Raw genomic sequence first — 12,311 nt, 5'->3', positions numbered from 1 at the left:
CAATGGGACACTTAGTCCTAAGGCTAGCCGACTGTCGGCAGAGGGATAGAGATGATATAGGGCCCCCAGAGTTTTGTAGAAAACTTCTTTTTTTGATGTAGGCAACCACTTTTCAATAAATCCGATTTTTTTTTATATATATAAAAGTCAACGTTTATTTTAAGCATTTAAGTCCTATGGAATGTTGTTAAAACTCGCAAGTTCATAAATAGCTTTTGATTATGATTTTATATTTAAATGGTAAACTGACCTTTGGTAGAGGTTATCACCTGGAAAACACTTTCGTAGAATTAAACTAATATTTGAACCCTGTTTCAACAATAAAAAAGATAACAAAACTGAAAATGCATTTTTCAAAATATTATTATTTCTTGAGATAATAGAGGCAACGAATTTTTACGCTGTCAATCAAACACCAAGCCAATTAAATAAGTGATTGTAACAAAAAGCTCATATTAAACTGCAGAATTTTAATTAAAACCATAAACATATCTAAGGCAATTAGCAACTTTAGAAAAGATTATTTTGCTAATAGTGCTCTGTGAAAAAAATTAATTTAAATTTAATAAAAATGCAGAATTAACAAAAATAATATAATTCGGAAAGAAAGAGAAACGGCAAAAGAAATTTAAGCAAAGACATAAAAACGAATCTCTAAAATATTAAATGTTTGAGCTTTTTAAAAGTTTTCAAATTATAATTAACAGTTAAATTAAATACTATAAATTAAAAGAAATTTTAAACCTCATGAAAAAGCAAGAAATGATTGAGCATATGATCAATTCTCATAGAAAGTTATATCAAGAAGAAGCAGCAAAAAACCCTGGAGCAACTTTAGAAGTGAAAGTAGTTTTCGCCGAGTTTGACAAAGTTAAGTTAAAAAAGGTGTTTTATCCAAAGGAGTTTGATTTAAGAAAAGCAGAAGAAATGGTAGTTCGTGTAATCCCATGTGAAACTTATAGCACAGCTTTTGAGGAGCTTGGGACCATAGTTTCCTTAACGAAAGACACTATTTCTATATCTTTTAGAGGAAAAGGTCTGACGGACACCTTTAATGATATGCGGCGTTCGGTTATAATGCTGAGGACATTGCCCAATTTTCAACTCGAAAGACTATTGGAAAGAGCATTGCAATATTTTAATAATAGTTGTTTTTTTCTACCCATTTTATATGAACAATATCAGTGCAATATTAATGAGTGTAAAGGTAGTCAATCGGCAAAGCCAAACATTGCATTAAGAAAGTGTCAAAATAGTTCTGACGAAGGTGTAAAGTTTAATGATTTGGGTGAAATACATTTAAATCCAATCAATCAAAATAATAAGCCTGAGGGTGATTTAATTAAACCCACAGATACAAACATTACAGATGATTGTGTAGCGGTTAATAATAACTTATTGGCTGGTCTTATTGAAAGATTTAAATCTGTTTTAACTGATAAATTATTGACAAAGCCAATTGAATTTATAACCAAGCGACTCAATGATGCACAAAAAAGTTTTGTGAGTGATTGTATGTCTTTACAGCCGTTAAAAATGATTGGGCCACCAGGCACTGGTAAAACTGAAACATTGGTTGAAGTAATTTGTCAGTTTTTGAAAAAGAAGAAAACTGTTTTAGTATGTGGGCCAAGTAATACTTCTATTGATAATATAATTTTAAGATTCCTATCTTCCATATATTATAAATCCAACCAAACAACGTTTTATAGGGTAGGGAGTGAATTAAAGGGGTTAAAACAATACAATCTTGAATATCAGGCCAAAGAAGAAATTAAACAATACCTTGATGAAGGTTGGGATGAATACAGTGTCCAAGAATTCTATTTTAATGCTATTGAAACAATAAAACAAAATTCTAAGATTGTGTTTTCTACACTTATGTCAAGCTTAAAAATTGATGAAAAATTTTATGTCTGTATAGTTGATGAAGCATGCCAAGCTTCACAGTTAGAATGTTTCATGGGAATAGTGAAAGGTGATTTTTTCATTTTATCGGGAGATCCCTATCAGTTATGTGCATCATCTACTTCCTTGTACCAACATTTAAATATTAAGACCGCTATTTTGAATGTTCAATATAGAATGCCAGAATCACTTTTCGCTTTTAGTAACAAGTACTTTTATGGTGATCTTGTGAAATCACCAATTGAAGAAACTTTTAAATTTTTTCAAAAAAATAATATCTTATTCATTGATACTATGAACCAGGGCGTAACAGAAAAAAAAACAAAATGCTCATTTTTAAATGAGGTTGAAATTGGGATATTAATGAAATGTTTGACGTGGCTTAAAAACAAGGGGCACAAAGAATTAGGTTTAATCTCTCCGTATGCGGGACAAGTATGTGAACTGAAAAATAAGATTAGGCAAGCCTATTTAAATGATAAATTGAAAGATAATGTAACCTCATCTAAATTTGAAGTTATTAAAATACCAAGGAGCTCTTGTGAAATTTCTGTAGGCTCGATAGACTCATTTCAAGGTCAAGAAAAAGAAATTTTACTAATTTCATTGGTCAGATCAAATCTGCAAAAGAAAATTGGCTTCCTTTCAGATATTAAGAGGATGAATGTTGCTATAACAAGATGTAAAAAGGGAATAATTATAATTGCTAACTCGGAAACATTTTCGGGAACTAAGTTTTATCAAGATTTTTTTCAGTTTATAAAGGTACATGGAATGATTGTAAATGCCGACAATTTGTCAAGTTTTTTAAATAAATAAACAAGGTTTTTATTAATTTTTATTGCTTTTTTTCAATATACTTTTATTAATTATGGCTAAGAATTTATAATTAAACATAATCAAAAAGGCTTTAAAATAAACTAAAAGTATTTAAAGGCGTTTATTAAAAAACTATGTAATGTGTATCCTACAAATTAGTTTGAAAAAATTCAAGCTGAAATAAGATTCATCCAACATTAACTTTCTATATAATTAACATGACACAAAAGCAAGGGGCTGCTCAATCCTTCACCGTTTTCGAAAATTCACTTTTTGTTAAAGAAATAGTGGGAATTGTACTTTGTGCTGTGCATTAATTGATTTATCCCCATTTTCTTGGTATTTTTTACTCCTTAAAGCTATACTTACCAATATATCAAATTAACTTGAAGAACTTTTGGTCTGAATAGCCCAACTTTATTTGGCAATTACCTTAACATGTTTAAGTTATGGCCAATCAGTTGGTTGCAGCCATTAATTTGAAGTTGTATGTTTTAAATTTACGTACACACAATCCCATGAATGAAAAATTTTCACAAGAAGAAGAAAAAATAATAGACAAGCAAGCTACAATAAATATTGGTACAATTGGGCATGTTGCACACGGCAAAACAACGATTGTGCAATGTATTAGTGGAATAAGTACAATTAAACACAAATCTGAATTAGAAAAAAATATTACGATAAAACTAGGATATGCAAATGCTAAAATCTATGAGTGTGAATGCCAAAGACCACAGAAATATTCTACCAGCGCTGGGACATGCAAAGGGTGTGATAAGAAAAAGAAGCTTATTCGCCATGTAAGTTTTGTAGACTGCCCTGGTCACGATGTTTTAATGGCAACTATGTTAAATGGTACAGCTATCATGGATGCAGCTTTATTATTAGTGGCAGCAAATGAACCATGCCCACAGCCACAAACTACTGAGCATCTTTTTGCTGTTGAAGTAATGAATCTTAAAAAAATTGTAGTAATACAAAATAAAATAGATTTAGTTACTAAAGAGCAAGCTTTAGAACAACATGATCAGATCAAGGAGTTTTTGAAAACATCTCAAGTTGATGGGCCTGTAATACCAGTTTCTGGTCAATTAAGGATGAATATAGATGCCATACTTGATTTTATTGTTAATTATATCCAACCACCAAAAAGGGATATGAATAAAAAAGCAAAGATGATTGTGATTCGTTCGTTTGATGTAAACAAACCAGGAACAAATGTTTTAGATCTCTTTGGTGGTGTAGTAGGCGGCTCACTAGTGTCTGGAGTTTTTACTATTGGAGATGAAATAGAGATACGGCCAGGACAGATTTCTAAAGAAAATGATTTATTTGTATGCAGACCATATATTACAGATATAACAAGCCTTAAAGCGGAAAAGACAGTGCTTGAAAAAGCTTATCAGGGGGGACTAATTGGTGTAGGAACGAATTTAGATCCAAGTTTATGTAAGTCTGATAAACTTGTCGGTATGACTATGGGTCTTAAAGGAACACTACCAAACATTTATTATCGGCTTAATGTGAGCTATGAATTGTTCCAAAAAACTTTGAGTGGATCTAAGGAAGCTTTAAAGAAGGAAGAGCCAATTCTTTTGAATATTGGAAGTACCACAACAGGATGTAAAATTCTTGATTTAACAGCTACAACAGCCACTTTTGATCTTCTCAAACCTTGTTGTTGTGAATTCAATGAAAGAATAGCCATCTCAAGAAAAATCAGAAATAACTGGAGATTGGTGGGATATGCTATTATAGAAGGCGGTATTGAAGCCAAAATTTCTTTTGAATAAATCTTTGACACAGGTTTAATGGTTTTCCGGCTTAAATTATTTTATGTGAACATTTATATATATGGGTATTTTCTTAAATTTTGATTTTGAAAGCCAACAATATGCTTTATATTTTAAAAAAAGCTTTAAAGCACTGAGTTTATAATCGCTTTTGAATGTTCTAACACAATTTGAATTCGGTTAAATTAATAACATCTAAGATTTTATTATAAACATTCGGCTAATATGTGTTTTTTGGGCTTAAAAAAGCCTTTAAAATACTGAAAATGAAAATACCTAGCAGAAGAGAGAAGGCGGTTGCCATTTTTTCACTATAGCTGTGTAGATTTTAACCCAATATTACATGTTCTTCTTTTAAAAAACTAATAAAAAAAAATCGGATTTATTAAAAAGTGGTTGCCTACAGCAAAAAAAGAAGTTTTGCCTACAAAACTCTGAGGGCCCCTATAGCATCTCTATCCCTCTGCCGACAGTCGGCTAGCCTTAGGACTAAGTGTCCCATTGACCTTGAGCTGGCGTTTAATTATAGACAGTACCATACTGTCTTAGATTGTTCATACAAATTAGATTATAGCCATTTAAGCTAAAAATATTTAATAAATGCCCTTGTTTTGATTATCACTTAGACAAAATATCATAAATTCTGCAAAAAATAATTAACCAATGAAACTCAAGAATTCTACACAAATTCAATTATTGTTGTCTGAAGATTAATAAGATATTGGGCGAATTAATTTAAACTTTATATACTATTACGACAACTGCTATATATTAATAACCCCGTTAACTCTGATTGTTAATCAACCTTCTTGCTAAAAGAATTTAATGACATATGGGTAACTTTAATACTTCTACTTAATAATAAAATATATTTGATAAAACAATATAATGGTACATGTGGAAAAATAAACACGTTTTTAAAAAAACTTGTTTATTTAATGCTATTAATTTTCTTAGCCGGAGTTAACTTTTTAATAGCCTTTTCTAATCCATTATTAATTGTATCTGGCGAGCCGAAATAATTAGTTATTGCTACAAAAGCACGTGAGCATTCAATAACATCTCTAGTTCCATTCTTTAGAATAATATGAGATGTTTTCTTTGCAGTTGGTCTTACCCATTTTTTAGTAGATGGTAGAACAAATTTTTCAACAACCTTTGCGCATGCCTCGGCAGAGCTATTGCAACTACGAAGGGCATCTACTCTTTTTCTTTCCTCTATTATTGATTCGTTAGAGAATTCTAAAAAGATTTTAAAATTTTCTCTGTCTTAAGATTATAATTATTAGGAATATAAGGAGTTTCAATATTTTTTTCCGAGTTAAAGCAATCATACTCCTTTGTATTAAAAATCATTTCGTTGAAGATATTGTGTCCGAAAATCCCCTCTACAATTATTACATTGTATTTTTCTTTGTTTTCCATTTCTGTAACCGTTTGAACTTTGGTTACAAAATTATATGAAGATTTTTTTATCTTGCCGTCATTTCTCTTAACTGATTTAAAACATTCAACTAAACTGTCCCATTCTATTGAAGCTGGATTGTCATAGTCGTATTCTGTAGTTGCATTTACAACATCATTACGGTTAGATAAATCTTTGTAAAAATCATCAACATTCAATGTATATGGTTTACGACCAATTTTCTCCAATTCTTCATGTAAAACTTTTGCTAAAGTAGACTTACCACTGGTTGAACATCCTTGTATTGCAATTACATAAAACTCTTCTGAGTCAAAATCATCTCTAAAAGCATTTTGAACTTCATCTTGAAAGCAAGAGGACATTCGGAGGGTAAAAAAAAAGGAGAATTTTTTTATAATACTAAAAGTTTTATATAAAATACTTCTGCCCGTTAGATCGGGTATCGTTCCATTTCGTGTCTGCTTATGTTGCATGGGTACTGAAATATATTTTTTAATTAATAGAAAACTTTAATTTGATTTATGAAGTATGAAATTAATTATTGATTAGACATCAAAACTATAAAAATGTAGCCAAGCGAGCATTGTTGTAGTTTATTTGAAGAAATCCAGTGCCACTTTACTTTGATAGCTAATTTAATTTGTTTGTAATTAAATTATATAGAGTAAACATCAAAACTACAAAAATGTAGCCAAGCGAGCATTGTTGTAGTTTATTTGAAAAAATCCAGTGCCACTTTACTTTGATAGCTAATTTAATTTGTTTGTAATTTAATTTGATTTATGAAGTATGAAATTAATTATTGAGTAAACATCAAAACTACAAAAATGTAGCCAAGCGAGCATTGTTGTAGTTTATTTGAAAAAATCCAGTGTCACTTTACTTTGATAGCTAATTTAATTTGTTTGTAATTAACTTATATAGAGTAAATGTCATTCTACAAATTTTTAGTTGCATTTTAAATAAAACATTGTCTCTTCTAATTAAATGGTTTAAAACTTCAAAAAAGGGGGTTTCCAACAAAAGAAATAATTGGATAATTAAAGATTCCGAAAATAAAAGTGTTACTACTTAAAATATTTATTGACATTATGGGTATTAATCTTGACCGATTATAACAAAAAGAATTATTCAAAATTTCAATATCTGAATTGAGTGTAACAACTCTGCAAACTATTTAAATAAAAAGAACTCAAATAATCTCCTGTAAAAATATTTTACAGAATGGTAAAGAAAAATTAAGTAAGCATTAATTTACTCTAATCTTACTAATTTGTGTGTATAATTGAAAAAATGTTTAACTAATTAAATAATTATTGTTTTTAATAATTTTCCTTTATTAAATTTTGAAATTTATTGATTAAAATTTTTAAAAAAACAAAAAGAGAAATCATAAGTAATTTAGGAAAAACTTTTGAATTTGATTTTTTTAAATAATGATTTAGCAAATTTTCATAATAGATTTGCTAGTTTGAATTTTAATAAAATAATTAAATAGGGCGCGTGTGCTTGGTTTCCATCTTGTCATTGCATATTTTTATGAGAATAATTCTATTTAGTAGCTACCAGGCCTTTTCTAACTTCTGCCAAGATGCCCCTTCCAGGCATCCCATCTTCACACTTTCTTTTGAAATTGTGAGATACACCTTCAAAAGTCTTATGTTCAATCTTAGATTAAATGTATGTTTCTATTTGGGTTGAGACTTTGAAGTTTTCCTATACTTTTCATGATTTATAAATAGAAATTATCTTATACCATGTAAGTAAGAACTTAGTAAAAACTACTTTCCTTTTGTAAACTAATGATAAACCATTGACTAATAAAGAATATTTTGTAACTTTTCCATTTCAACAAAGTGTGTTTTTGCTATTAAAACTTTTTTAATTAATTAATAATTGGTTTTTGATGGAGAAAACAAAGAAAAAGAGAAAAAAATTACATCTCATATTTTTAAATCAAGTTAATTATGTTTACAATACCAATTGTTGCTATAAGAAGACTTTTTAGACATTATGGGATATTTATTTAAGCTAATTTCAACTCCAAAAATGATCAAATTAATTATGTTTACAATACCAATTGTTGTTATAAGAAGACTTTTTAGACATTATGGATTATTTATTTAAGCTAATTTCAACTCCAAAAATGATCAAATTAATTATGTTTACAATACCAATTGTTGTTATAAGAAGACCTTTTAGACATTATGGGATATTTATTTAAGCTAATTTCAACTCCAAAAATGATCAAATTAATTATGTTTACAATACCAATTGTTGTTATAAGAAGACCTTTTAGACATTATGGGATATTTATTTAAGCTAATTTCAACTCCAAAAATGAAAAAGCGTATTGTGCCTTGTTAAAAAAATATAAAACTTGATTGTTGAACTGTTATTCCTACAATTTAAATAAAAAATTATAAAAATTCTGATTTATTCTAATATTTCAAGTATTTTTAAGTTAAAATTGACAGGATTGCCAATTATTTTAATTTTTTTACCACTTGCTTTAAAGCTTTTTATGTGTCCCACTAATTCAGTATTAGCAGAATAATCGACAAATTTACAATCTGTAAAATCATAAATTATTGTTGTAACATCTGTATTATCAGTTTCTATTATCTCATAAACATTTCTAAAATCTAAACTTCCCTCTATTTTGAAAATTAATTTATCCTCCATTTTATTAATTAAAATTATATTTTTAAAATTTCTAGAATAAATTAAAAGCATTAGCAAATTCAGTAAAATACCACTTAAGAGTATACCAATTCCGTTCAATTTTAACATCAAATATACAATTATTGTTATAACAAGTGTTAGTTTATCCAACCAAGTACTAGATAAAACTTGTTCTTTAAATCCTAATATTAAACTTAATCCAATGAATTGAGAAAGTACAGAAATAGCAAAGGAGGGTAATAACGGGGTAATAAATTGATGACCAAAATATAAAATTAAAATATATACACCACTCAACAGCGAGTAAGATTTATTATTAGCACCACATAATGAAAATAAAATGGACCCAGTACAATTAAAAGCAGACGGGAAAAATCCGAGACCACAAAATCCGTTTGAAAGCCCTTGAGTTAAGATTTCTCTATTAAAATCTGCTTTTATATTTAAAAATTTTAAATAATAAGGCAATGAGGTAGCAATAGATATTAAGGGATTAATTGCGAGATTTAAAATATTCATGTAATTCTTTACAATAATACTCATATCAAATTCTAATTTGCCAAATAACTTGAAAATTTCAATGGGTGGTAAAATGGAATGACTTTTGAAAAGAAAAATTTTGTTATCAGACAAAAATTGTTGATCGAAAAAACATTTTAAAAAATTACAAAGAACTATGATAATTAAAAGGTATAAAATTAAATTTTTTGGATTACCTGTAAATTTTTGTATGCAAATGCCTATGGCAGTTAAAAATAACGATAAACTTATCATAAATACTGAAAACAGTTTTTTTTCAGAATCCGAAAAAACAAAGCAGCCAGAGCCTAGATTAATCAATCCTATGGTAATCATCATTGTATCAATAATATTCTTTGGTATTCTAGATAACAAAACCCCCGTGCTTGTAAAATAAATAAGGAAACTAATGAACAACGACAAACCGCAGGAAATTAAAAAACAAGTTAACGAAGCACCTAAAGGATTCCTATGCCCTAATGAGTTTTGATAAATGTCTTGAGATTTAATAAATCCTTCAAAGCACGGAAAGATTATAAAACCATTGTTAATTGAAGAAAACATAGAAAAAGAGACTTGGCCTATTACACTGGTTAAAAAATATATTCCCCGAGATTCATTTTTTAGATTACTTGAACTAAATATTTTAGTGCCAAATGTTTCAAGAAATATTGGTGTTATTATTAAAATAATTAACATGGACAGTGCGTGAGATTTTCCATCTTGGATTATTTTCTTTAGCATTGTACGGGTGTTTATTAAGTAAAAAATTTTAAGTAGAAAAGGAATCTCTAATTTAGCAATGTGTCTTTTTTATAAATGATTGGTAATTTAAAAAAGGGAGTAAATGTTGAGAATAAGGGGTATTAATTGAAAAATCAACAAATCTTTGATGCACTTGTTAATTAGACAGATTGGTAATTAAATAATATATTGTTTTTATTATGTAATAATTAAAAAATAGTGATAAATAAAATAAAAGGCTAACTGCTATAAAACTTGAACCGGATTATCTGAAAAAATTTATAGTAGTAATAATTTAAATTGGTTCAAAAATTAAAAAAAAAGTGAAGATTGCTAAAATAAAGCCTATAATCCAAATTATCAGAGAGCGAGAAAAAAGTTGTTTTTTTGGTTTAATTATTTGAAAAAATACATACAAAATAAATTTTTAATAATTTAGGTAAAAAAAAACAAGCTGACTGTAAAAATACATTGAAAATTAAATGTATGATTATTGTATTATCTATTTTCCAGTCATTCAAGTATTAATTTACACACAAATATTAAAATTATGCATGGTAAAATTATAGAAATATCTTGTAGCTAAATCGCTTGATTGATACGTGTTTTTATTAATATTTTTAGTAGTAGTAATAAGTTGCTTTAAAAAAACAGAGAAAAAACATTAAGACTAATGTATTGTGCTATTGAAGATGGCGTTAACTCAATTTTTTTAGTATTTAATTACGTTAAATTTATAGGGAATTACACACAGCAACGTTAAACAAACAAGACTTATAAATGTCAATTAAAAAACTTAATATTGATAATGTAATTTTTTTAATTAGCAATATTTTCGTTTAACGGGGATTTAAAATTTAATAGTCTTTTGGAGGGAAACATGGGAGGTTTAAAAAATTTGTTCCCGTCCATTTGACAGTCATAAGAATAAAAAGGTTGAAATCTGTCTTCTTGTTGATTTAAACAGGTTCTTTATTTGATTTTACAACTCAATAATAAATAAACGCAATGTAAATAATGTTTTTGAGTGATTTGACAAACTAAATTACCAAATATATCAAATTTCTCTTCATAAATGTTGTTATCTGAAGACCTATTAATATAGCATTAATTATCTAAAGTTGGATATATATAATATACTTAAATAAATACTTGTGTTTACCTAAAACTCTTACTTTTAATACTATTTCAGCAATAAATATTTAATTTGTAAAGGCAGTTGAGCGAAATAAAAAAAAGGAGTAAAATTATTTTTGAGCTTTCACTATAAAGTAATTTAAAGATTGGGAATTAAAGTCTAGAAGGATATGTGATATTTGGATGAAACTTAATTACTGGGGCTAATGATTCAATTTGAACATAACCCCAATTAATATATTAAATATCTCAAGATTGATAGATATTGGGTTCTATTTTATTCTACAAACTTAAATTTATAATATACTTAATTAAATACTTTTGTTAACTGCAACATTTAGCTAACAAAGATTTCTAGCTCAGTTTTAATTAAAAAAACCAATTAAGGGTGCCCGCCCAACTGGGTTACTGACCATAATGAAAATAAAAGTAGATTTTTTATATTAAACTTTTTTTAACAGTTATTTATTTATTCGCTCGAGAATTTTTTATAACCAAGAAATGAAACAATCGCTAATGTTGCATATATAAACAATAAAAAGTATTTGGCAGACTCTTCCTTTAATACTCCCACAGTAGCCGAAAGCACTTCATTAATAACAAAAGTTTCATTAACAACGTATGTTGGCTTGATGAAGAAAATCGTTATGAATGATATGGTGAAAAGTATAGAAAAAATAATTGAAGATGCAAGAAAAAGCCATTTAAATAAAGGAGATTTGCTTGATTGTGTATTGTTAGATTCATCAGTCATTATAGAACAGAGAAAAAAAAGATTAAATATTTAAAATCTAAAACGGGGTCAAGATCTCCAATCAATTTGGAATGTTTCAAACATGATAAACCAATAAAAAATTACTTCAAAAAAAAGCCAATATAAATTTTAAGTTTAAATGATTTTGAAGGCCATTATATTGGCAGTTTCTGCAACATCAGCTTGCAAAATTGGCATGAAAAACACTAACAACGAATACAAATGCAGATTTGAGGAAAAGAAGTAACAAAGCGGCTAATTTCCTCTGATTATTGCAGCGTTAAGTAAATTAATTTAATTTTTCAGATTTGATCTATCCGTTAATAAAAATTCCTTTTAAATCATAAATTTTTTAACTTTAAAATTTGTGTGTTAATTAAATTTATTTTTGTTAAACAAAAATACTAGCTAATGTGAATTGTTAAATTTTAGTTGAATACTGGAATTTCGATGGATATAAAAAACAACATAATAGGTCAGATTGTTTATAAATGATAAAAAAACACATCTATTGAGATAGAAA

At 27.8% G+C, this 12,311-nt stretch overlaps 1 protein-coding gene across 1 annotated transcript; it reads left to right on the top strand.

Annotated features, from left to right (window-relative positions):
- The first annotated feature begins 3,251 nt into the window (after window positions 1-3,251).
- Window positions 3,252-4,534, top strand: LOC143922122 (uncharacterized). Its single transcript, XM_077445372.1, has one exon. It carries the CDS (start codon window positions 3,567-3,569, stop codon window positions 4,521-4,523), a length of 957 nt encoding a protein of 318 aa, XP_077301498.1. The 5' UTR covers window positions 3,252-3,566; the 3' UTR covers window positions 4,524-4,534.
- Window positions 4,535-12,311: the final 7,777 nt, after the last annotated feature.

Source organism: Arctopsyche grandis, unplaced genomic scaffold, assembly GCF_051622035.1.
Source record: "Arctopsyche grandis isolate Sample6627 unplaced genomic scaffold, ASM5162203v2 HiC_scaffold_453, whole genome shotgun sequence".
In the NCBI taxonomy this organism is placed as follows: Eukaryota; Metazoa; Arthropoda; class Insecta; order Trichoptera; family Hydropsychidae; genus Arctopsyche; species Arctopsyche grandis.
This window is presented reverse-complemented; position numbering and strand designations above follow the sequence as displayed.